At 41.5% G+C, this 26,976-nt stretch overlaps 1 protein-coding gene across 2 annotated transcripts; it reads left to right on the forward strand.

Moving 5' to 3' along the window:
* Window positions 1-13,144: 13,144 nt before the first annotated feature.
* TMIGD1 (transmembrane and immunoglobulin domain containing 1) lies at window positions 13,145-25,691 on the forward strand. 2 transcript variants are annotated; one of them, XM_072782183.1, is made up of 7 exons: window positions 13,145-13,219; window positions 15,338-15,441; window positions 17,726-18,004; window positions 20,702-20,977; window positions 23,860-23,963; window positions 24,983-25,023; window positions 25,573-25,691. In XM_072782183.1, the coding sequence occupies exons 1-7, from the start codon at window positions 13,173-13,175 to the stop codon at window positions 25,574-25,576; spliced, it is 855 nt and encodes a 284-aa protein (XP_072638284.1). In that variant the 5' UTR covers window positions 13,145-13,172; the 3' UTR covers window positions 25,577-25,691. The 2 variants fall into 2 exon arrangements, with proteins under 2 accessions (XP_072638284.1, XP_072638283.1); XM_072782182.1 differs by having other exon boundaries at window positions 13,157-13,219; window positions 15,335-15,441.
* The last annotated feature ends 1,285 nt before the right edge of the window (window positions 25,692-26,976 follow it).

The following is a 26,976-nucleotide window of genomic DNA, read 5'->3' on the forward strand; positions in this document are numbered from 1 at the left end:
TTCCTCTCATATGTATATACATAAGAGAAATAAAAACACATGTCCACACAAAAACCTGTACATGAATGTCCATAGCAGTATTACTCATGATAGCTAAAAAGTGGAAACAATCTAATTGTCTATGAACTGATGAAGGAATTAGCAAAATCTGTCATATCCATATAATGGAATAATATTTGGCCATTAAAAGGATACATGCTACAAAATGGATGAATCTTGAAAATATCATGCTAAATGAAAGAAGTCAGACATAAAAGACCACATGTTGTGTGATTACTTTCATTGGACATGTCCAGAATAAGCAAATCCGTGGAGATAGAAAGTAGATTAGTGGTTTTCAGAGGCTGGAGGGAAAGGGGGACTAGACAGTGACTACTAATGGGTAGAGGGTTTCTCTTTGGGATGATGAAAATGATCTAAAATTTGATAACAGTGATGGTTGCACAAGTCTACGAATATTCTGAATACCACTAAGTTGCACATTTTCAAAGGGCAAATTTTATGTGAATTATATCTCAATCAGCCTGTTATTACAGATTTTTTAAAAATCACAAATAGGGGTGCCTCAGTAACTCAGTTGGTTACATAATCAACTCTCGATTTCGGCTCAGGTCATGATCTCAGGGTTGTGAGATCAAGCCCAGCGTTGGGCTCTGTGCTAGGCATGGAGACTGCTTAAGATTCTCTCTCTCCCTTTTCTTCTACCCTTGCCCCTTCCTCTCTAAAAATAAAAATAATAAAATAAAATAAAAATCACGAATATAGTAATGTGAATGCAATAAATCAAAATAGCATTATAAAGTTGAATAGGGGCTGCCTGGGTGGCTCAGTGGTTGAGCATCTGCCTTTGGCTCAGGGCGTGATCCCGGGGTCTGGGGATTGAGTCCCATGTTGAGCTTCCTGCATGGAGCCTGCTTCTCGCTCTATTTATGTCTCTGCCTCTCTCTGTGTCTCTCATGAGTAAATAAATAAAATCTTTAAGAAAAAAATAGTGACTAGGACTCTAGAGAAAATATAGAGTATGATTGTATGTTATAGGATAAGCTTCTGAAAATGTGATTATTTTGCACAAGAAAGCAAAAATAGTACAAATAGTAAAAGGGATACTGAGTATCTGAAAATTAGATATTACTGGGCTAGCAGTTTATTCATCCCTATTCTTCAGTGTATTGTTTATTATGAACTTGTTCAGATATAAACATAAAGCCACCCATGACTTTTTATTGTCTTTTTCAAACAAAACATGGTGAGCTCTCAATAAAGAAGTAGTATTTTTTCTAGAATAAGAACAAAATAATACTTTCCAAATTGATAAATTTTGTTTCTAACAGCAGACAGAAAATATTATAATTATAGCAACATTATTAAAATCTACACTTTTGGGATCCCTGGGTGGCTCAGCGGTTTGGTGCCTGCCTTTGGCCCAGGGCGCGATCCTCTAGTCCCAGGATCGAGTCCCATGTCCGGCTCCCCACATGGAGCCTGCTTCTCTCTCCTCCTGTGTCTCTGCCTCTCTCTCTCTCTATGTCTATCATAAATAAATAAATAAATATTTTTAAAAAACCTACACTTTTGCAGCAAAACAAGGCTATAAATCATTTTATTGCCAAAAAGGTATAAATACAATCACGGGGCTAATTACACAATTTATGCTCAAAGAGAAAGCAAACAAAAGTTGTTTATCCAGTAATGTTCTAGGCTGTTGCAAAAATTCAACAACATGCAATGTAAAAGAGCAATTAGTATCGTGTGCATCCTAAAAGATACTTCCCTTCACACAGGAAGGAAAAGGCTGCTGTTCTATGTACAAAACTGCCCTTGGTATTTGTGGCTACATATAGGAAGGGGAAAATGCTCCATGACATTTTTTTCAAAAGATTATATTTATTTATTCATGAGATACTCACAGAGAGAGGCAGAGACATAGGCAGAGGGAGAAGCAGGCTCCTTGTAGGGAGCCAGGTGCGGGACTCGGTCATGGTACCCTGGGATCATGCCCTGAACCAAAGGCAGATGCTCAACCACTGAGCCACCCAGGCATCCTGATCCGTGGCATTTTATTCTATTCATCACTGCAGATTCTTGCTATGGGAGAAGAGTTTTCATCTATAATAATCATTTTGTGAAAAAAAAATATATTGGAGTCGGTATTGTTGGAAACGTGGCCATATGCTTAGTAAAGAAGAGCATTATTCTAGGAATAAAAGGTTGCACCGGAATGACAATCCACACACTGCTTCCCTCACAGAGAACAAAGCAAACAATAGGTGCCCTGACCTTGACTCAGGGCTGAAGGAAAGAGAGGAGATTGCAAATATGCAATATAACCAATGAGTGAATGCCTTTTCAGTATGTTTCGAGAAGAAACAAGAGTGCTTCTCTAAGTGGAGGCATGTTGTCTGCTGCAGAAGGGTGCTCCCACACATTTTTTTTTTTAAATAAAGAAAGTGATTTATAGTATTTCCTTGTGACACTTATACTGCATGTAGAGATATTTCTCTAATTTCAAGGGGATTATCTCAGCTCTGTGTTCACATGCTTGTATGGCCTCAACCCGGCACTTCAAGACTGACATAGCAACAAGTCTTAAAAGTTGAAAATGGGAATAAACTCACAGAGTTTCTTAAGAAGATGTAAGCAACCTATGTTAGTTATTTATCACTGCATAAATAATTACCCCAAGACTTGGCAATTTACAATAAACATTTATGCTCTCACAGTTTCTGTGGGGCAAGAATCTGGGTGAAGCTTAGCTGGGTGACTCTGGTTCAGGGTTCCTCACGAAATTGCAGTCAAGTTATTAGTGAGGGCTGCAGTTATCTCAGGGCTTGACTGGAGAAGGATCCATTTCCAAGCTCACTCAGGTGGCTGTTGGCAGGCCTCGATCATCCCTGGCTGTTGGCTGGAGACAGTTCATTGCCATGTGGACCTCCCCCAGGGCATCTCACAACGGCAACTGGATTCTCTTGGTAAGTGCTCAGATGGAGAGCAAGACAGAGTTGGATTTGTAACCTAATCTCGCAGTGACATCCCATAGCTTCTGCCATATTCCATTGTTAAGTCCTGGCCACGCACGAGGAAAAACAATTACACGCAAATATGGATACCAGGAGGAGGGATCATTGAGGTCCTCTCAGAGACTGCCTGCCACAGTATCCATATACATGCATGGACTTTACCCAGACCAGGGGTGCCCCCATGATTCACCAGGTCTTGGTCAGTGAAGCTCTATACTCCTCCAATTGGCATAGCCTGAATTCTCAGTGCTCTGTGATATAGAAGGCATATCTTGACCAACCATGTTAGTCATTGGAGATAGGTCCAAGGTCTAAGTCAGATCCTCATTAGGAGTCCAATGCCCTTGGGTACATATCTATTATAGAGCTGGTGGGTTTCCAACCCTGCCTCCTTCAGTTGGCATGGCTATGTGGTGGGACAGGTCTGGGCCTATTGATCTTCTTTCCGGTGGCAGGGACAAAGGTTATCTTTGGATAGCATGCCCTCCTAGCCAGGATACATTGAGATACTAATTATGCCAATCCCTCAAATGGAGTTGGTCTGGCGTGACCTGAGAGGTCAGTGGAGTGGGTTTGACCTGAGAGGATGCTTCATCTTTATCCTTGGGAGTTGGCTCTCAAACATGTGTAATGTTTGTTTCAGCCAGTCAACTAAAACAAGAGTGTCCTGAGTTGGGGCAGCAAGGCTCTTATTGATCTGCTCCATCAGGGATTAGAAAGAGCTGGTTGTCCTTCAACCTCCATTTCCTCTGTACTTAATAACAAAATCCCTGATTATTAGCTGGGCATGGAGCTGCCTGGAGTAAAAACCACAATGATCAGTCTTCTTGCAGTTAGATGTGGTCACATAACTATGTTCTGGCCAATGGGGTATAAGCAGTAGCTATTGTTATAAGCAATGTAAGTAGTTGGTACAGGCAACTTCCAGGAAATAGCTTTAAAAGAGGAAGCAAGTTTCACCCTCTTCCCTTGTGTTGGCTACAATGTGGATGCAATGACTGGAAGTCTAGCAGCCATGTTGAGATAACTTTGGGAATAGAAGCCATGAAGGATAAAGCAATATGTAAGAAGGGTACGGTGGCACACCTTACCAATCCTGGGATGACTATCTCTGGACTTCTTAAATATGGGAGAGAGCAATAGATTTGCATATTTAAGTCATTTCTAGATTTTTTTGTTACTCCTAAGTGATTCTAGTCCTAACTAATGATGTGGCGTTGTTCAAGGCCAGACCCTAAATGTATACAATCTAGTCTTGCCATGACATGAACTCCCCTACTACTCCCTATGATATTCTTCTAGTAGGCAGATATTGTCTCTAAATGCAGGGCAGAGAGTTAAAGCAAACATTGCCAGGGTTCTCATTGGCAACTCTGCAATCTGCAGAGAGGAGGACATTCCTGCTGAACTTAGGGATGGAGCTACGTCAGGACAGGGGCTAGTCCTTGGAGTTTTCTTTAGATAGCAGGACCAACAGGTGCCTGTGGGGCTCTGAACTGAGCTCTCCTGCCATCTGTCCTGGGTGTTGCTGAAGTCCAAAAGCCTGATAGGTTCAAGATGTGTAGGTCAAGCCCTTGTCTTACTCAGATATGCAGAGCCAGCAGGTACTTTAAGAACAGAGAATGGGACTTGGAAGTACAGATAAAAGACAAGTAAAGCTGTCTTCTGGAAGAAGGCAGGGACTGGACACAAACAAAAAGTCTGTATCAAGCACCAACGTGGACAGTGTTTGTGTTGTGTGTGTAATGTCAGCCAGAGGGCCCTGGGAAACAAAGGCCATGTCTGTTTTCCTTTCATGGCCTCTGCTCCCCGGTGTCAATTACTTTCTCAAATGAAACCCACACCCAGGCTTATGCCAGGGCTATGTTCAGCTCCCACTCTCCTTTTCACAGCATGCCAAGGAAATAACTTGGCTTGGGGCACACATGGGAGGGCATTGCTCGGGGATTTTGTGTTGATAGACCCCAGAGTATCTACTAGTTTCTTGGGCCGATTGAATTCCTAATATAAAATGTAAGTCCTGTTTTGTAGAAAGGGCAGGAATTCACCTTAGGCAATAGGAGAATTTCAGCAAATTATAACCTGCTATCAGACTTCTGGTCTGTGCGTATTTTTTAATGCTTCTGAACAAACTTAACTTTAGCTTGATAAAGTCACTCCAACTTCTTCAGACTGTTCTCTGTTCATATTCACTGGCCCAATAATACCTCTAGTTCAAAATCCATTACCCAGGGCCTATTATTTTCAAATATATTTTCCAAAATGGGGCACTCGCTGGCCCAGGAGTGGTCAGAGGGATGGAAAAGATGTGGGTCCTCAAATCAGGCAATCTGTAGGGAAACCAACACTCTCACACTACAGTCCAAAGATATCATCTGTAGTTGTGGAATAAGAAATAAAGGAGTATATGCATTACTTAGAGTTATAAAGGACTAGCTGAGGAAGTAAAAATATTGATAAAGCTTTAAAGGGAAGCAGTCTGGGGGGTGAAAGGCAAATGTTAGCACACTAGATCCTTACCTTACATAGCAGGAAGCCAACTGATACATCAAATGATGGTATTTTTTCAACAAATATTTGATGTACGAAGGCAATGAGGATACAGACGTAATACAAACTAAACAAATTCACTATACTCATCATTCTACTAGTAAGCCTATCAGCTAAAGACAGAGTTATTAAGGTGACTACCAGAAGGAATAGTAAAAGCTTAAAAAAAGTTGCCTTGGGGAGCAGATTTAGAAGGGGGGGAGGTGGAGAGAAATAGGACAAGGGATTGTTTCTCCTGCAAGTTCTGCCAAACTGTGTGTACATTAAATATGTCAAGTTATTACTTAAATATTCTACTACCTATTAGCTAGATATCCTTGAATAGATGACTTCAATCCCTGGGCCCCCATTCTTTTGTCTGGAAATTGGGGATAATAATGATCTCAAAGACTAGTGGCTACAAGAGTATCTGCATAAAGTAGACACAAAAATGTCCGTCCCCTCCCTATGTTTCCCATATAAAATTCTGCAGTTTAAGACTTTCAGGCTGAGAAGTGACATAATGTTCCTGGGTCTGGCCTGAGAAAGCCGTATGACTTTTCTCTGTCTGCTTTTGTCCATCTGATGCAAAGATGCTCATTTCAAATTTCTCCAAGTGCTAGGGGAATAGGATGTGCATTGGTGAGAACCTGCATCTTGAAAGAACACTAACCAAATAGTACCATGATTTCCATCTGGACGATGCTGTGCAAGTTGTCGATATGGTCTTTACTACTCACTTATGGGCAGCTAAGGTAGTGGCTGTCCTGACTGTGTCATTGCCTCAGAAGCTTTCACAACCAGCTCCTTAATCCCTGAGGTACTGAAGTCCTCATGATGTAAAGGAGAGAACAATTGTGAATTCAAGAGAGAGAGAGAGAGATCACTGCCTGGAATTAGGATGTAATTAGTAAGAAAACACTAAAATGTCAACACAGAGCAAGGAGGATTGTTGACATCCAAGCTGGCTATGAAGGGGAAGTGTACAAATGTGATCCTTTGTGCGTTTACTCACACACAAATACACACACAGGGCAGCACGCTTGCAGGTTCTGCGATCTGTCAGTGAGGGGTTGGGGTAAGGGAGGTTTTAGGGATGAAGCATGGGCAGCGATGTGCTGGTAAAGATCTAACTACCAGTCCTGGGGAGGAGAGCCCTGTACTGTAGCAGTTGCCAGTTTCAATGGTGTAAATATTCCCCACGTGGCTCATTTCAAGCTACTACTGAGTTGCAATAACTGAATGCAGAATTGAGAAGAAATGCACAGAGTCAGCTTTTACCAGCTGGTACTAGTGAGTTCTAACACATTGCTGGCTGCAGGTTTCCAGCACAGTTCTTGTTCAGAACCGCCCCCCCACCCAAAAAAAACCCACCCCAAAAAACCCAGCTCCTTACACTCATCTGCTTCTGGAGTTCTAGATATTGATTTCGTTTTTATTCCAAATTCATGCTAAACCACCCAAACAGCATTGTTCATTCAACCCTTATTGATTATTTACTCTTTTGTAAAGTTCGTGCCCCATCATAGCTCATGGGAATTCTGGGACTGGAGTATTTCCCCCCTCAAAATCTACACAATGGTTGGCAGGGCCATTTGTTTATTCAGAAAGCAGCCAACAGGATGCTACAGGCCCATCAGTGAACTACCCTGGCCCTCAAGATTTGGCAAGCTCCTGTTGGCCAAGGAAAGCTCCTAGCAGGCAAGAGGGAGCTCCCTCACTTCTAGTGCCCCCACAGCTACAGTTCTTTGGAAATTAAGTGGCTGTCTGTCTGGCACATGTACGAACCTCTTCCTCATCTCACAGGAAACTCTCCCTCGTTAGTCTCCAGGGCTGCCTCTATTTGAACCATCCTCCGCCCCTTTCCTGGAGCCAGAAGAGCTACATCCAGGCCCCAAGGGGCCTGATGTTTATATACTTAGGGGATCACCTTCTTTAAAGAAAAGAATATGTCAATATAAATATAAAGCTATTAGGGTCAGGGCCTTTAGAATGGGCCTGTGCAAATGAGGGTCTCCAGCGGAAGCTTCATTAGCTTCCAGTAAACACAGCTTGTACCAGACTATGCTTCAAAGAAAGCTGGATGTTTGCCTGGTGACGGTGAGCAGTGGAAGGTCCTGTGATTTTTTTTTTTTCCTTTTGGAGGAGGAGGAAGCTCCAAATCCTGTTCTGCTTAGAAACTCTGCCTTTGAGCCCGATACTGGAAGACATTGTCCAACTTCTGAGGAGGCCATTTTATTCTGTATCACTCTTGCTGTATCACATGGCTACTCCCCCCTGCTTGGCACAGAACACAACAGTATGCCTGTAACAGGCAGAGACCTTCCCCATTGGCCCAGGAAAACATCTCTAACTTCTAGCAGTCTGACTTCAAAATCACTGCAGATGAGAAGGGACCTCTAGTGGTCAATCTCAAAGGTCACATCACGGCTACCTTCTCCTTAGTCCCTGAATAATGTTCTAGTCTGTCAACTCTGGGTTGTCAGTTCTAAGAGGTAGAACAAGGAAAATATAGAATAGATCAGAAGAATTTTTGGTTTTGATATAAGTAGGTTGTGGAGGGTAGGATGACTTCTGCTGTATGGCGTGTAGACGAGGTAGTGGGTACTTTTTTTGTATTCTTGCAGACAAAATCTACTCATCCCGTAGGGAGACTGGGTCCAGGGTTGTGCCAGGGAGTGAAGGCATATAGGGGAATCAGAATTGGGACCTCAGCTCAAAGTAATAGATGTTCTTCATTTTGAAGGTGGAGCATAATACTGTAAAGGAGTGGATTTTAAGCTCTTTTTAAAATCATGACTCCTTTGAGAGGCTAACTAAAAGCAAGAAACTGTCTCCTCAGAAAAATAACCACGTGCACTTGCACACAGGTACACGTCCACACACACAATTTTTGTCTGAAATTCAGGAATTTCACTGATGCTCTAAGGCATACCCATAGTGGTTCAAGAAGCTGATTAAACTCTGGAATAAGGCATTTGGCTAAGAATGCAGTGGGGCAGCCAGAAATCCTGAATGGATTTTAACCCCTGTGTCACTTTGGACAAGTCTCTTTACCTCTCTGGACTGCACTTCCTTATCTATTAAAAAAAAAGGAAGGGTAGACATAGAGGTAGGATTTCCAGATAAAAGAATACTTAATTAATCTGAATTTCAAATAAATACAGATTTTTTTTTAGTACAACTATATCCCAAATATTGGCTTTGTCATGAGTTAACAGGACATAATCATACTAGAAAAGTATCCATTGTTTACCTGGAATTAAAATTTAACAGGGATGGAGGTGGATCCCTGGGTGGCTCAGCTGTTTGGCGCCTGCCTTTGGCCCAGGGTCTGATCCTGGAGACCCGGGATCAGGTCCCGCATCGGGATCCCCGCATGGAGCCTGCTTCTCCCTCTGCCCGTGTCTCTGCCTCTCTCTCTCTCTCTCTCTCTCTCTCTGTCTATCATGAATGAATAAATTTAAAAACATATTTTAAAAAAATTAACAGGGTGTCCTGTATTTTCATTTGCTAAATCTGCCAGCCCTAGACAGGTGGCCTTTCAGGTCTTGATTTAAGGTCTAAGATTTTTGATGATGAAGAAATCCAATGGAGATTGGGAAGTTAGAGGATTATTAATCACTGGTTAAGCTAGAAATTCTGAAGTCCCATGACTGAGTGAGTATAAGCAGTGTATTTATTTTTAAAACATTTTAAAAAGATTATTTATGTTTTGGTAATCTCTACACCCAACGTGAGGCTTGAACATATGACCTCAAAATCAAGAGTCATGTATTCTTCTGAGCAAGTCAGCCAGGTGCCCCTGAGTTTAAGTGGTTTAGTGGGCTCTGTGTCAGATTCTGGATAGTAAAGTCACCCAAGTTTTCCTGCATTGCTCAAAGAACCACTCTATTGTTGCTAGGCTGTGACTGCCAGATTTCTAGCTTTTCTGTCACTTTAAAGCCCTCAATGCATTCCCCGTGACCCAGCTAGATGATCCTCCAGGCTTGCAACCCTCCAGCCATCTGCTGCCTCCGTCACAGCAGATGTGAAGGCTGTGGCTCGAAGACCTTTGAGAATGGCACTGGTTAAAAATGGCTTAAAAATTGTGCCTCTCAGACCTTTCTGACATGCTGGTTGCTTATTTTCCTCTCCCATTCTTCATTCCCATACCACGGGAGGTACTGTGAGGCCCATGCACCTGCAGAGTCCATCTTCTACAGACAGCCCTGTGTACACAGTCTCTTCCAGGGGAGCACCCAACCTGCATCCCTAATTTATCTCCAAGTGGGTATTCTCCCCATCTCTTTCCCCCTTCCTTTCTTTCTCTTCCCTCCATTCCTTCCCTCCTTTCCTTACTCCTTCCCTCCCTCTTATTCTTTTGCTAATATTTCTTGAGTCCTGTCATTCAGTAGGCACTGCTCTAGGCACGTCCCCCTTAGTTGAGGGGCTCCCACCTCCATCACTCTCATCAACATTTAGTCCCATAGTTTGTGGTTCTCAAAATGAGAAACCTGAACACTGTGTCAGTCACCTGGTAGGTTGTTAAAGATGAACATCTGAGTCTCATCAGAACTGATGAAGGAAAGGTGCCTGGAGACTCCCCAGGTGTTTGTTTGTTTCTTTCTTTTAAAGAGATTTTGTTTATTTATTTGACAGAGAAAAAGCAAGGGAGAGAGAGAGCATGAGCAGGGGCAGGGGAAAAAGCAGACACCCCGGGGAACAGGGAGCCCAACACAGGGCTTAACCCCAGGACCCTGGGATCATGACCTGAGCTGAAAGCAGCCGCTTAACCACCTGAGCCACCCAGGTGCCCCTCTCCAGGTGTTTGTTCTGCTCACCTAAATCAGCAGGCTGTGGATGCCAGTTCTCAGACCCCCCTCCTCTGTCCAGAAATGCATGGGACTAATGTGGACCAGATTGGTTTCTACTCCAAAGAATTTCCAGATTCGAGTCTGCCTCTCTCCTCTCCCTCTGGGCCTGATCTACTTGTGGAAGATGTGAAGTATAGACACTGTTAATACTCCAACCAGCCAAACTACTTGGGCTTAATGGTTAACTACGAGGCTTAACTATTTGTGGCAAAATTGTTTTCCTTTTCTGTCAGTTCTAGGAAAGAAGAATGTTCCAGAAATGGCTTTTTTGACCTTAGACAAATCTCATCACTTCTTTGACTCTCCAGAAGGGGCGCCATGATATCATTTTTTAAAAATGTGAAATGCCTCTCCAGCACTGAGTGCATGCTGTCTGGCTCCTAACCATTATTAACTTTCCCTTTAAGATGAGAAGACCCTTTAAGAGAGAAGCTTTGCTTTGTGCATCTTTATATCTCTCAGGGTACCCACTTACTGTTGTGGAATTCAGGAAGCACCATTCATCTTGTAGACATCATAGATTTATATAGTTAGTAAAGCAATTTTCCACAGATGTCAGGAGAGTGACTTGAGAAGCAAAGTCTTTTATTTATTCATGATAAAGACACCATGTTGGCTTGGATGGCACTCCCGGTGTGTAGAGTATTCAGCACATAGGAGATACTCAATAAATATCGCTAAATAATTTCCCTTAACATTTTAGTTATGAAAATGTCAAGTATGTAGAAAGGTTGAAACTGAGTATCTATTTACCCTATCTAAATTCTAGATTCAGTAGGTGTGAATTTTTGCTATTTGTTTTGTGTGTGTTTGTATGTTTATTCTTATTTTATTTTTTAAAAGATTTTTATTTATTTATTCATGAGAGACACACACAGAGAGTGGCAGAGGCACAGGCACAGCACAGGCAGAGGGAGAAGCAGGCTCCGCACAGGGAGCCCGACGGGTGACTCAATCCTGGGTCTCCAGGATCACGCCCTGAGCTGAAGGTGGCATACACTGCTGAGCCACCAGAGCTGCCTCTATGTGTATTTTTGCTGAATCATTTGAAAGTTAATTGCAATCCTTGTGGCACTTAACCCATAAATATTTCAGCAGGTATCTCCTAAGAATTAGGACATTCTCGTACATAACTGCAATTCTATTATCACACCTAAGAATAATTAATCGTTATTTCTTAATATCCTTTAGAAATAGAAGTTGATATTGGTGCCCTGCTCACATGCCTTTGGCCTGCCTAGAGGTCACCTGCAAACAGTTCCCATATAGCAAACCGGCGACTTCCTGAGAGTCAGGAATGTTCATGGCTGGATTAAAAGAGTGCACTCCACCCTCATAGGATGGGCTGGAGATGCTGGGGAGTCAATACCTCAAGAATGTTCCTTAACTTATGATGGAAAGAAGTTAATGGATAAATATCTAAGCTTCCTTCTCCTCATGAGTTGATTCTGAGGTGTGCTCCGCAGAGCCTGTCAAAGGGTCCATAGGACAGTCACCCACAGCCCTAGCTTGTTTATTAACATACCCTTTATTCGTTATCCTTCCTTCCCTACCTCATTTCCTTACTGTGCTCCCTGAGATCACCTTGAATTAAACTACTTGCAGCAAAAGCTTTTGCCTCAGAGTTAGCTCTCAAGGGACCCAGAACCAAGACATCAGTTCATTACTAAATTCATTTACAAATGATGATAGTAAAACACACTGCTCTTGGATTCACAGAGAAGCAAACTCGAACCTTCTTAGATGGTGCTTGCAACTCAACCACAGAAATGCCCTTAGCTACGATTCTTACTGGAACGATATTATATGCTGAGGCTGTTTTTATTTATTATGCCTGCCCAGCCTGTATTATTAATAATAATAGCTACTGCTAATTAAGAGCTTACTGTGTGGCTGCTTCACATACTTTATCTACTCCTCACAATGACTTTGTAGGGAGCACGTTATTATTTTTCCCACTGTCTTGACAAAGAACTTGAATCTCATACAGGTTAAATACCTTGGTGAAGTCACACGACCACCAAGAGGCAGATCTCTGGTATGTGTCACCAACATGTTAAAATGTGCAGATAACTGTAAATGTTCTTTTATTCTATTCTTGTATAAATGGGAACGGTACTAGCCACGTAACACAGTGTAACAATACCATAAACATACATATTTTTTAACCAATAAAAAAGTTATCTTCAATTGCTAATTTGTGAAAGTGTAACACAAGGATTCCCTCACAAGACATGAGTTAAAGGGATAAAACTTTTCGTTGTCGTGCTTGGCTCAGTACAGCTTATGCACCAGGCATAGGTTACCAGTGGCAAGTAATATGTCTCCAGCATTATTTAAGTTGTGGAATCTTCCAGTATTTTGGCTGCCATGTTCAAGTTAGATAACTTTGATAATCTGACATCCTGAGAATGGTAACAGGGCGAGCCTGAGGAGAGGGTTGATTTTCACAGCAGCCAAAATAAAGCCCGGTGCATTATCTAACTTGAACATGGCAATGTTCTGTGAAATGTGCCACACAGTTTTGCACAAGGTCAGGTTTTCCTGGAATAATTACATCCTTAGTAATATCTGGTCCCACCTGGTAATTTGGGTACACATGAAAACTTAGAGTTGAAGATGTCTTTCCTAGTTAGTGTCTTCTCTAAGAATCCATAAAAAGAAAGAGACTTTGAACCCAATTTATTTTGTTTGCTTGACCCTACTGTCATAAAGTGTTTAAACGCAAGTATTATAAAGATGGTAATAGGGAAAGGATTTGGGGTTCCAGATGAAGGAACGATTGGCCAAGGAAGTCAGCTTTTCAGAGCTCAGCAGGTAAGCAGTAAAACTTTGTCTTGTATGAAGAGTAGAGAGTTGTGAAAATTTAGAACAAGCCAAGTAAGGGAAATTCATTTTTAAAAGATGCTGGCTGGTGTGGTGGAAGGGGAGGGGAGATGTTAATCCTCCTCCTTAATTACTAGGGTAGGGCAGGGTCTGCCAAGGAGCCCATACACTTACTCAGTTCTTATTAGGCACCTTCGGTGGTCAGTGCTTCAGAAAACTCTACAAATGACCAAATTCTGAGGTCATCACCATTGGAGTGCCTTGATAGAAATCTTTTTGGCAAAGTTTTAAAATTACAAAAAGAATTGATGTTGGTACTAACTACATTTTGTGGAAATATTGATGTAAGGTTACCAGTCAGAAAGGGTGAGTCTGGCGGGAGTGAAGCTTGCTCCTGTCAGGACAGGCTTGAGGAGGAGCAGAGCCTGTCTACAGAAGTCCTAGGGAAGTTTCAGCTCTTGAATGTTAATATTTATATTAAAGGCACAAAACTCCATGTCCCCCTGTGGAGAGGCCAGGGCTCAGAAGGGATTAACGGCACTGCTGCTTCTTCTTTAATTCATGAGAGACACACACAGAGAGGCAGAGACTTAGCAGAGGGAGAAACAGGATCCCTATGAACAGGACTCGATCTCAGGGCCTTGGGATCATGACCTGAGCTGAAGGCAGACGCTCAACTGCTGAGCCACCCAGGTGCCCCTAACAGCAGCTTCTTAATGGAGAATAATATCAGTGGATGCAATGGGATGGTTAAGAGCCTGGCCTTGGGAGTATGGGGTTTGAATCCTAGCCCTGACATTTACTGCCTTTGGGATCTTGGGCAAATTATGTAATCTCTCCAAACATTTATTCATTTTTTTTTAATTTTTATTTATTTATGATAGTCACAGAGAGAGAGAGAGAGGCAGAGACACAGGCAGAGGGAGAAGCAGGCTCCATGCACCGGGAGCCCGATGTGGGATTCGATCCCGGGTCTCCAGGATCGCGCCCTGGGCCAAAGGCAGGCGCCAAACCGCTGCGCCACCCAGGGATCCCCTCTCCAAACATTTAGAAATGACCTCAAGAGGGTTGCTAGGGACTTCATGGGGATTGAAAGAATGTATGTAAAGGGTTTAGCACAGTGCCTGTTGCATAGGAATCATTCAACTTGTGTTTCTACCATATTCATAGCGGTACTCTTGAAAGGAGGTCAACGAATGCATGTTTTTCCCAGATGAAGTGGAAAGTATCTAGGGAGGCAGATGACAGAAGCAAAAGCATAGCAGGATAAAAAGGAGGACTTTATTATCTATTATTTTTAGTTTACACTGGGTTAAAGGGAACGCATATAAGAGGGGGACGATGGTGGTGGGAGGGGAGAAAGCAGAGAGATTAACTTGGTTTAAGACTAGAGACCATACTGCAACTGAGTCTTTTCTAAGTTATGAACCATTTGAGTCTATGGGATTTGGAGGGGGTCTCAAAAACTCTCTTTAGCAGTGAGCAACTTTTACAAAACGACCCAAGAGAGGCTTTCTTTTTTTTTTTCTTTTTAAGATTTTTATTTATTTATTCATGAGAGACACAGAGAGAGGGAGAGAAGCAGAGACACAGGCAGAGGGAGAAGCAGGCTCCATGCAAGGAATCCGATACAGGATTTGATCCCGGGACTCCAGGATCACACCCTGAACCGAAGGCAGGCACTAAACCACTGAGCCACCAAGGGATCCCTAAGAGGGGCTTTCAAAACCAGAATTACTACAGTTCAGTAGAGACTGTCTGTGAACGAAGCAAGTTTATTTTCTCTTTCTGTTAAAATGACATTCTATCCATTTCTCCAGGGAAGACTGGTTCTACCCTCCCCAGGGCTTCTCCAGGGCTGCCCTATATCTTATAGCCTATATCTTTGTGGTTTTCATTTTCTTGCCTTAAAAAAATCTTTAATACTGAAGGTACTTTGAACTCAGTAATCAGAGCAAGATTGTTTAATTAAAAACTAGAAAAAGTACTGTTACAGCTGGGATGACTCATCTGGGATTTTATTTTAAATGCAAGATAGACAAGAGGAAGGTTCATAAACTCAGTGTAGACCAAAGTTCAGAACAAACTACACCCTTTTTTCCCCAGCAGATCAGAAGTAAATTTGTTAAAGATGGCGTGGAACATCAGGGAACTAATGAAAATGTGCAAATTTCTTCTCTTAGCGATTTTGTTTCTTCCACGTGAGGTGACAAGTAAGTTAATAATATTCCTTTGGTCTCTTTGTAAATAAAGAAAAATTCCCGATTAAAACATGATCAGTTGGCTCTGGGAAAATCCAAAATCCAAATCACCAGATACACAGTTGGTATGGCTCAGAGAACGGGAGTCAGACAACATGATAAAATGTTAAATGGAAAAATTGTTTATGGCTCTGAGATGGCAAGGTAGAGTAAATATTCTGTTATCTCCATAGCCGCAGCCAAAATTTTTCTACTTTTTAAAACAATTTTTTTACTTTTTAATGCATTTCATTACTTTTTTTTAAGATTTATTTATTTATTTATCCATGATAGACAGACAGAGAGAGAGAGAGAGAGAGGTAGAGACACAGGCTCCATGCCGGGAGCCCAACATGGGACTCGATCCCAGGACTCCAGGATCGCTCCCTGGGCCAAAGGCAGGCGCTAAACTGCAGAGCCACCCAGGGATCCCAATGCATTTCATTACTAATGACATCCAAAATAAGTTTTTTTTTTAATTTTTTTTTATTATTTATTTATGATAGGCACACAGTGAGAGAGAGAGGCAGAGACACAGGCAGAGGGAGAAGCAGGCTCCATGCACCGGGAGCCCGACGTGGGATTCGATCCTGGGTCTCCAGGATTGCGCCCTGGGCCAAAGGCAGGCGCTAAACCACTGCGCCACCCAGGGATCCCCAAAATAAGTTTTAATGTCTATTTGAGCATACTGCTACAGGAAAATCTTCCCTGCATTTGTTCTCCACCCCACCCTGGAAGTAGATCCCTCCAAACCCCAATTTTAAAAGTAATACGTAGTCATTGTGAAAAAAAAAAGGGGGGGGGAATATATAAAAGAATAAAGAAGGTGTGCCTGGGTGGCTCAGTTGGTTGAGTGTCTGACTCTTAATTTCATGGGATGGGCCTGTGTCAGGCTCCAGCTCAGCAGGGAGTCTGCTTGGGATTCTCTCTCTCTCCCTCTTTCTCTGCCCCTCTCTACCCTGCACGCATGTGCACATGTCATGTCCTCTCTCTCTCTTGATCCTTCTCTAAAAAAAAATTAAAATCTTTAATAAAAAAAAAAAGAATGAAGAAAACCAAATCCCATCATCCAGAGATAATCACTCAACAACATTTTGATATATATTCTTCCAGATTTTTGAAAAATACTAGGCAGCAATCACATAGTTTTCACCAGTACTTTGTGCATTTTAAAGGAAAAGTTCATGTGTTTACAGACTGTATTAACAAATGTTCTGTAGAAAACAAGTCTGTGGCAGCTAACGCCATTTTTAGCTGTGGTTACTTGGTCCTGAACCAAGAAAGTAAGAACTGAAATTCAGGTGTGTTACAGTGAATGGATTTCTGGAAATCAGAGATGAAAACCAACTGCTATGTATCCTGATTATCCTTCCACCACACCTCGACTACCCTCAAACCATAGCTATTTAAACATCAATTATTTTACTGCACTGCCCAAATAAGACATAAGAAATGCAGAACCAAAATTTCCACAATCCTGCCACACTTAATCAGAAAGCTTTTCAAATTGGCTTCTGCCCATATTCAATTGTATGTTCAATTTTATATATTTATAGTTATTATTATAGATGTACTTTACATTATGCCTATTCTCCTAAAGTTGTATCTTAAGTATGTTTCAATTTTACTATAGTCCTTTTTCATTTGTATTTTCCTCTCCTGCCCCCTCCCTTTGTTACTTTCAACTCCCTTTGCTACTTTCACATAAACAATTTAAGTCTGGAAAGGTTTTTTTTTTTTTTTTTTTTTACTTTTTTCTCTATTTTTATCAATCCTACTCAGTATACACAGTGAGATTTTCCCCAAGATTTTTTCTCATAAATGCATGCATGTGTGCATGCATGTGTGTGTATGTGTGTGTCAATGGGATAGTTCTGTGCATAGTAGTTCTGAAACTTCACTGCACATTAGAATTGCCTGAAGGCTTTTTGCAAATGCAATGCCCAGATTGCACTCATATCAATAAATCATAATGTCTGAGGGTGGAAATCAAGCATCAGTATGTTTTTAAAGATTCCCCAAGTGATTCCAACGTGCAGCAAAATCTGGTAATCATCATTTTAACATTTTCCTTTTTTTTAAAGTTAATAATACATTCTGAAGCTTTTCCCTTGTAAAATTGTATAGATCACTATGACTTTTTAATTATTGTAGAGTAGTTCATTGTACTGGTGTAAAGTGATTTATTTAACCAATCCCCTGTTTATGCCACTTAGATCATTCATTTTGTGTTAATGGTTTCTTCCTGCCCTCCCAGGTTCTGTTCTAACTGTGAATGATAGAACTGAGAACTATATCTTGGACACTTGGCTCGGCTCCCAAGAATCTCTGAAATGTGCTGTTCAAAACCACACCAGAGAGGAAGAACTTCTCTGGTACCGAGAAGAGGGGACAGTGGATTTGAAATCTGGAAACAAAATCAATTCCAGCTCTGTGTGTGTCTCCTCCATCAGTGAAGATGACAACGGAGTCACCTTTACCTGCAAACTGCAGAGAAATCAGTCGGTGTCCGTTTCCGTGGTGCTGAATGTCATTTGTGAGTGAGGGGGGAGAAACTGCTAGTCAGTCTGTGCTGTCTGCCCTATATTAAGTGGTACTTGAAATTTGGGACTAAAGAGTGTGTGTATTTTAACATTTGTTTGGTGTTGCCTAATTGCCCTATTTATGCTCCTGCAACAATGCATGAGGGTGCCTATTTCCCCATACCCTCGTGAGCACTGAGTACCCTCAAACTCTAAGAACTTGCCAGCCTGATTTGAAATTTTATTTTCATTTTCCAAATTAAGAATGAGGGTGTCCACCCTTTCATAAGTGTATTGGCTGTTATGTTTCTTTTCTGTGAAATGCCTGCTCATGTCCTTTGCCCATTTTTTCTATTGGGTTATTTACCTTTTTTTTGGGGGGGGGGTTATTTACCTTTTTAAAATTGGTTTGGCTAGGGGTTCCTGGGTCGCTCAGTTGGTTAAGTGACTGACTCTTGATTTTGGCTCAGGTTATGATCTCAGGATTGTGAGATTGAGCCTCCCAATGAGCTCTGCTAAGAACTCTGTGTTGAGCCCCATGGGGAGCCCTGTGTGGGGCTCTGTGCTGGGTGTGGAGCCTACTTAAGATTCTCTCTCTCCTTCTCTTTCTACCCTTCCACTCCCTCACCCTGAAGAAAAAAAAAAAGAAAAGAATGCCCATGAAGTAAAATGATTAAAGTGTCCTATATTACACTGTAGCGCTCTAAAACAATGAGCTAGGTCTCTATGGTTCAATGTGGATATATCTCAAAAAGATACAAGCTATTGAGAGAATAAAGTCTTTTATGTAAGTCTTCTAAAACAATATGATGTATTTCCTATTGGTACATTATATGTATAAAAATGGTTTTTAAAAAAAGATCTGAGAAAAAAAAGATCTGCAAGGATTTACATCAAACTCATAGCAGTGGATATCTTTGGGGAGCTAGAAAGTGAACAAGATGGAATCAAAGACGACCTTAACTTTATCTGAAACGTACTAATTTTTGCAAAAAAAGAATACTCATGTATAGTTGATAGACTTCAAAATTAATTTTAAATAGTTAAATAAAAGGAACAACTAATAGGGCATGTCCACAGGTCCTATGATATATTTGGTAATAGTGTTATCTATTCTAGCAGCTTCCTACATATCTGAATACCATGTAACATTCTTGTTGGATATGGATACAGAATTTCAAGCTCATTCCAAAGAGCAACAAAATGTCATTCTTCAGAAAGAGTTATTAATAGCACAGCCTACTCATGGTCTAATTATTCAGTGCACAGATTATACAAGCTTCCTTTTTCCTCTTCTCCACCTCTATCTCTTTCCTACTACCCACTTTTCAAGCACTTTATTAATCTTCAGCACCTTGACCAGAAAAGCAAGGGGCAAGGAGAAGAGAAAGAGCTCAGCCATTTCTCCCCTTGGATGTTGGAAAGCCGTGTGGGGGTGAGGGCTGGAATTATCTGGTGAGGATAAATGTGTTCAAGTATCTATGTCTCAATGACTGCTCTTATCATAGAGGGACTAAGGACTTGCTTTAACAGAGGAATGAGAGAGACTCAGAAGATCATACTTTCCATGGATGTCAGAGTTGCCACCATTGGAACACCTTCTGGGAGGAGATTATTTCTAGAGGATCACTGAGGAAATGCAAATAGGTACTGGTAAATGTAGCCAGGGCAAATGTGGTTAGATGAAATGCAAAAACAGAGGATGTGAGGACACCACAAAACCACCGTGGCCACTGCCACCACCACCACCACAATAATGGTTATTAGCACTGTGGTAAATTCTTTGCAGGCATTATGTCATTTAATCTTTACAACCCCTTGTGAGGTAGGTAATATCCCACTTTTCTAGATGAGGAAACTGAGCGGTTACGTAGCAGTTAAGTAACTTTCCCAAGGTCAGAGTAAGTGGCATGGATGGAATTACCGATAACTGCAATTTCTGCTTTCTTCATATTATACTCTTTTCTCCAACATATTAGTACAGATGGGTTTCAGAGAGCAAAGACTCAAGGCTTATACTTTTAGGTAGTGTTATAAATTGTCTACTTGGTACAGATTCATTATTTTAAAGAAAGATTTATTTATTTGAGAGACAGAGAGAGTGCTCATGCGTGGAAATGGGAGGAGGGGCAGAGGGAGAGAATCTTCAGGCAGACTCCTCCCTGAGCGTGGAGCCCAAACAGGGTTGGATCCCACCACCCTGAGATCATGACGAGAGCTGAAACCAAGAGTTGGACACTTTACTGACTGAGCCACTCAGGCACCCCCAGATTCATTATTATATACATTTGTTTCATGGTTTATCTTCTGTACCACATAAAAGTTCTACGAGGTTTGGAACTGGATGTATATAATTTACCATTGTATCCCCAGTTCCTAGTCCAACACTTGGCACAGAGTAGATGCTCAACAAATTTTAAAAAAATTATTTGTTTATTCATGAGAGACTCAGAGAGAGAGAGGCAGAGACATAGGCAGAGGGAGAAGCAGGCTTCCTGCGGGGATACCAATGTGGGGCTTGATCCTAGGACCCTGGGATCATGATCTGAGCTGAAGACAGACCCTCAACCACTGAGCCACCCAGGTGCCCTTCAATAAATTTTTGTCAAATTAATGAATTACTCCATGAGATGGACTGAAGGGAAATCTTGAACACTGATAGTAAATTACTGCTTATCTGCTAATTCAACCTAAATGCTTGAGTCTTGCAGTTCCTCCTATTCTAAGTGGAGACGACTTCCAAACAGTTGAGGAAGGCAGTGATGTGAAGTTGGTTTGCAATGTGAGATCCAACCCCCAGGCTCAAATGATGTGGCACAGAAATAGTGATATCCTGAATTTAGAGAAAAATCACCAAGTCCACCAGACAAGTGAGTCTCTTCAACTGTCAATCACCAAAGTCAAGAAATCTGACAATGGAACCTACAGCTGTGTTGCAAATTCATCTCTGCAAATGGAGACCAAGGACTTTCACCTCATCGTCAAAGGTAACTCTCTCTTTCTCTCTCTCTCTCTGGTAACTCTCTTTTTAAGTAATGGTAACTCGCAAAAAGTCAGAATAGGTTTTCATAAATGTTTTTGTGGCAATTGATGATGACAGTTGTGATTAGTAGCTATGATTTTCTTTAGTGAGTCATCCCTATCTAAGGAATTTCCACTAAGAATTCCAAATCTTCCATTTGGGATGCCCATTCCATATGAAACACTGCTTTTTGAGTAAAGGTCCTTTTTAGAACCAAGTGGGGGGACAATTCTGATCAGCGTTTAGGGAGGAGTACTTTTCATGAATTCTCCTGGGCAACAAGGTTCGTTGGAACTGGACTTTTGAGTTTACAGCCAATGACAACCAGAAAGAGAAGTCAGAAACACCAAGAGAAAGATAAAATAGATAAGAAAATGAATCTCTAAAATCATTCTTATCCCTGAAATTGTGATCTACAGGCTAAGCAGTAAGGAGGGAGGGGGAAGATGGTTCCTGAAAGGTCTTTCTCTTGGCTTCATGCTCCATCTACCCAGATTCTTCACACCTGCAATTAATAACAGGGAACAAATGAAGTTCCAAGTGTTCTTCCCTCCTCATATTTCTCATTCATACAAGAAGAGAAAGGGGACCTGAGCAGAGAAAGCAAGGAAGACAGTAGAAAGAAATGAGGTCAGAGAGCAAACGGAATGCAGACCAGTGTTCCCCCACCTCCACGTACCACTGGTGATTGTGGCAAAAATTGACCTTGAGGTGAGCAGCATGAAAAGAAACTCTCAAGAATGCAGCTGTGATGACTGAAATAGGAACAACCATCTTGGTACCAGGATAAAGAAAGCCGCAGTCTAAGCACAGCACAGAAGACCCGTAGAGGATGTTGAGTCTTGAGGGCTTTTTTAGGCAGTGCCCCAGCCCTGGAAATTTTCGGGTGTTGAAACAAGCAGGACAGTGTGAGATAGAAATTGGCAGTAGTCAAGGCTGTCAATCATTCTTTGCTGCTATTAACTGAATCCAAGTTCAAAAATAACTTGTTTTTTTGATACAGATTCTGAAAGTTTGATTAAAGTAGTCAAGTTTTCTTAGATAACATCTCTTCTAATTTGAAAAAAACATTTATTAAGACCCTTAACTGTCAATTTTAGTTGCTGAATATACAGGCATACTAAAAAAATCGTTAAAGTTTGCTTTCATGTTAAAACTTCAATTATGAAGTTGAGAGACATATCAGATGATGTCATCTGCAAACTTGGGCAAGCTAAGTTAATTTTCTGGTTAGAAAATTTGAGGTACCTGGGTGGCTCCGTGGGTTAAGCTTCTGCCTTTGGTTTGGGTTGTGATCTTGGGGTCCTGGGATCTAGCCCCCTGTTAGGCTCTCTGCTCAGTGGGGAGTCTGCTTCTCCTTCTCCCTCTGTGCTCTTTCTCTCTCTCAAATAAATAATAAAATCTTAAAAAAGAAAAAGAAAGCCTCTGTTTGGGTACATTTAATAAGTTCCTTCTTGTTCTAATTGGATCATATGGATCGGTTGAAACAGAATTTTATTTTTCTGAAAAAATCAAAAAAGAGAAAGGCAAGATACCTGGCACAGCAGATGCAGAAAATGCTCATGCACACATTTCCTGGTCCGAGGCCAATATGCTCAGAGCAGCCAAACAAGCTGAGGCTCTTCTTTCTTGTTAGAATATTATTCACTTTGTCGTTTGCTTCCCTGTGCCCACTCATTGCCTTTCTTGCTAGTTCCTAGGAAGCCAACTGAACCCCTGCCAGAAGTGTTGGACTATGTGACCACTGGGCTTATTTCCTCCCCCTTCGGGGAGATCTGGGACACAAACACAGTGGCTGGTGGGGAGGAAGAGCCACTGCAGTTCAATGCCCATTACTGTGATTACTGGCGTGTTCAGTAATTTGTCCTGCAGAGTGACAGTATGCCCAGGGGCCGCTTGCTTTAAAAACCAAAGCCACAAATAACCCAAGTACTCCTAGGATAGAAGGGGTAGAAGAGGCAGCTTATTGAAGTTGAGGCTATTCACCTCTCCACAAAAGCATGGCTGGTAGGGACCCCTAGCCGAGTCATTCTTTTGTGTGTGTGTTTTTTTTCAAAGATTTTGTTTATTTATTCATGAGAGAGAGAGGACAGAGGCAGAGGGAGAAGCAGGCTTCCTGCGGGGAGGCTGATGCAGGACTTGATCCCAGGACCCTGGGATCATGACCTGAACCAAAGGCAGACACTCAACCACTGAGCCACCCAGGAGTCCCCTGGCCCTGTCATTCTAACCGGCTGTAAAATTACATGCAGAGATTAGGGAATTATATCATCCCTCTTGGTTACAAAGGAATCACAAGTGCTCCGTGATATAAAAAAATATATATATACACAACTCATATGGCAAGCTGGATGCTAGTTTGGCAAATTGGCTTTCAAGTGGGCAGGATCCTGTTTTGGGTGGAGCTCTTCCAAACCAACTTGTTTTTCTTATTTTTTCCTGCTCTATTATTTTCTTGGCTGTGGGCTGCCTTCACAGCTTTAAGTGCTCTGCTGCTGGTGCTCAGGCTAACTATGTTTGACATGAACCTCTCCGGGCTTCATAGCTCAGTAGAGTAGTTTCTAAATGAGGCCACACAAAGCTAGAAGTGAAAGCACAGATCTTGAGCACAAGCGTTTATCCTATGTGTTGGGATTATCTTGCCTAATAAATATGAAGGAAAAAATACCAAATCTGGTTACCAATAAGAGAGTAAAACTTGGGTAGGTATTATTGGGTTTGTTTGAAGGATTTAATTAAGAGGATGATATATGTGAAGTGCAAGGCATCATGGCTGGGACATAGAAGTACGTAAATTAGACTCATGTAAATGTTAGTTGCTATTCCTTGTGTTTGCATTTCCAACAGATAGAGCTGTGACTGTGCCAAAAGAACCCATTATTGCCGCATGTATTGTGGTCTTTCTGACATTGTGCTTTGGACTGATTGCTAGAAGAAAAAGAATAATGAAGGTATCTAAATATTCTAAGCTATTGAGGTATAAATTCATCTAAATCCAGTCAGGAAACTGGCTATCTAAATGACTATAGAGTTGGGAACCATAGTTGGACAATCTGGTCTCTCCAAAGACCAAAATGGAAGTAGCTCAAAGGAATAAAATGGCACACATATGATGAATACAGCTTTAGCAAAGAATGGAAATACATATGGACAAAACCTGTATGAAAATAGCTGTGGTGTTAGGAATAGGGGATTTGGGGCTGATATTTCTTTCTTTTAAATTTCCCTTTATTGTTGCTATGGTACCTTTGGTACAATAAATAAACATACAGAGAAACATCTACTGTGGATTCAGAGATCTGCATGAAAAAAGTGACACTGAACAGCAGTTCACCTCTGAGTATAGCCACAGTCCCTGGTAGTAATGAGCTAAAGTTTGAATTGTTGAAGGGTTAACCTTGTCAGTTAGCTTGATGCCGAGTATGTGTATGCATAGGTTAATGCCATGCATTTGGCTCCACCCAGTGCCAAAGGGAGGCAAATGTGGCAGAAAGCCTCTAAGGAAAGACCTGTATGATCTAGGCTGTTAGTTATGCAGCAAGAGGTGTTCTTGAAACATATGGTAACTGGGTGTGATTCAGGGGAACAACGTCTCCCAAGAAGAAATTCACCCACCCCCTGGTGCCAATCCAAAGCAAAATTTTTTCCTGGGAAAAGAAAAAGGAAGAAAGGAAGAAAAGGAAAGGAAAAAGAAATATTCAACTACCTAAGAATCCTGGAAGCATTTTGGTTTAAGAATTACATCTTTGTAGGATCAGTAGAAATAATTAGTATGGCCAAAGACATAAGACCTGCACCAGTGCAGAGGTTCTATATTTCCAGCTACCTCTGTATTGATGAGTACTTTTCTTGGTAGGAGATTAACAGACATTTGGGCTTCCTATCCCTTGAGCCACATTGATGCATTCAAAATGTTTATCTACAGCCTTAGAAAAGCAGGCAAACTCATTGCCCCTGTGTTTGCTTTTAGCTCTGCATAAAGAATGAAGATCCTCAAAGAGAAACCGCTTTGTAAGTACTCTGGGCTGGGGCCAATGATTTTCCATGAGCAGACAGGTAACAGTGGTGTGTGTCATAAAGCCCATCCTGGGCAAACTCCTCCTGAGATGGGAGGTGCTGGGAGGTGAAGAGGTTCAGATTAGAATGGAGGGTGGAGGAGAATCTGCCTCTACTTTAGAAGAAGACAGGTGAGGCTCCATTGGAAGGTTGCCTAGAACTGAGAATACTACCCTTGCTCTTAAGCCTGTTTTCCACTTAGGAAGTTCTGGGCTACTGTCCAGCTCCTGCATTGTATAGCTACATAATGTAAATGACTGAGAGGGCTGACCCTGGGGGAAGCCATGCGGCTTCTCCTTCACAACGACGTCAGAAGCCACAGTCCTCATTCTGAACACTGCCTTCTCTGTGGGGCTTCCTTTTACTCTGTTGGCCCCAGCCTTGGAGAAGTAAGCAGTCAGTAAAAAGAACGAAGGCATTCTTTCCGAGAGTGTGGATTTTGTTTTGAATTTTTTTTCTTATTGCCATGATCATCATTATAATTGATTTCTTGGTTCATTTCAGATGAGAAAGCTGAGATGCCATCCAACACAAACAAGAGTTTTGCATCAGGACTTCCTTGATTTAATGTAGTCCCATCTGTATTTATTGCTATTATTAAATTCACTCCTGTCAAATTGTCAGAGGTTATGAAGAAGTGTTTCATTAGGCACTTAACAGTAGCTGTGATGACTAATTTGATATTCTTGCAGAACATTTTTATGGAGAAAACTATTAAGAAGGAAAAGTAAGATTCTGTTGTCTTCTCCTTGAAGCATATGTTATTTAATGGAGGTTTGCTCCAAAAAGCTTGGTCACCGTTTACCATTTAGTATGTATTTTTCTAGGTAGGAAATGGGCAGACATTTGGGTTTCATGAATAAGTGCAATACCAAAATGGAAAGGAGAGCTGAACATAGAGTGATCAATTTTTGAGTTGCCAAAGAAGTACATAAATAATATCAATTATCATCTACTTTCACTGTCGTCTCATAAATGAAATGTTTTAGGACTAAAAAAAGGATGGATATAATCTCAGAATATAAGGCATTCCTTTAAACAGAATAAATTTAGCATTATGAAAAAGTCAGCATATGTCCTTATTTTTCTCATCTCATCCTGGTTTGGTGACACAGTCGCTGACTTTGTAAGCTCTATGTGGGGATGGAGATGAAAACTGCCGGGGACATGGGCTAGCCAACGGCTCTGCACACAAAGCAGCCTTTGCCCTTTTGGCACAGTTGTTTGCCTAGATCCAGCAACATTAATTATGAATCAGCCTATACTCTTCTCGTATACCTCTGTTATAAATTGCAGCTCTTCTGATTTATCATCAACCTTCACTACTTCCATTATTTCTTCATTCTCTTTCCCTGAGAATCTCTGCTTTGCTGTCCCACACAGTGGGATGGGTTAGGAGAAGAAGCCCTCTTGCTCAGAACCACCTTTGATATCTGCTGTGCTCACCCTCTAACTTAGGGGGAAAAAACCAGAATTTTTGGTCTAATATTGCAGTAGCTAAATGTGCCACAGCAAGAGAGAAAGCAAGAGATCTGCTATCAGCCAAGTGGTTAAAAGTTTCTCACTGACATGGAAGCAGAGAGGAAATGAGCAGATTGTATGAAATCCCAACAGTGTTGTGTGTAAGAGGGACCCAGACACATCCTCCTTGTTAGGCTTCTCTCTGCTTCCTTGGAACCTTCTGCATGGAATGGAGAGACCATTAAAGACTGGGACTTACAGGTTTTTCAGTCTTCCTGGAGGCCCCAGCAGGTTTTTGTGGGGAAGCCTTCAGATCTTGCTCCTCATTCAGGATTTCTCAAAGTAGAATTTGGAAGCCTTGTGAAAACAGTGTAAGAACAAAGTAGGAGGATTGTGAAAATCTGAAAGTTTAGACAATTAAGGAGAATTCCAGAGACTACATAGAAA

This window comes from Canis lupus, chromosome 16 (genome assembly GCF_048164855.1).
Source record: "Canis lupus baileyi chromosome 16, mCanLup2.hap1, whole genome shotgun sequence".
Taxonomy (NCBI): domain Eukaryota; kingdom Metazoa; phylum Chordata; class Mammalia; order Carnivora; family Canidae; genus Canis; species Canis lupus.

What these genes read in the sequence shown, in the direction of transcription:
- TMIGD1 (XM_072782182.1), top strand. Translation starts at nt 13,173, where the DNA reads ATGAAGGAACGATTGGCCAAGGAAGTCAGCTTTTCAGAGCTCAGCAG. An exon ending in AGCTTTTCAGAGCTCAGCAG is followed by an intron (nt 13,220 to 15,334) that starts GTAAGCAGTAAA and finishes TTTTTTCCCCAG; the next exon opens with CAGATCAGAAGTAAATTTGT. An exon ending in CGTGGTGCTGAATGTCATTT is followed by an intron (nt 18,005 to 20,701) that starts GTGAGTGAGGGG and finishes TGAGTCTTGCAG; the next exon opens with TTCCTCCTATTCTAAGTGGA.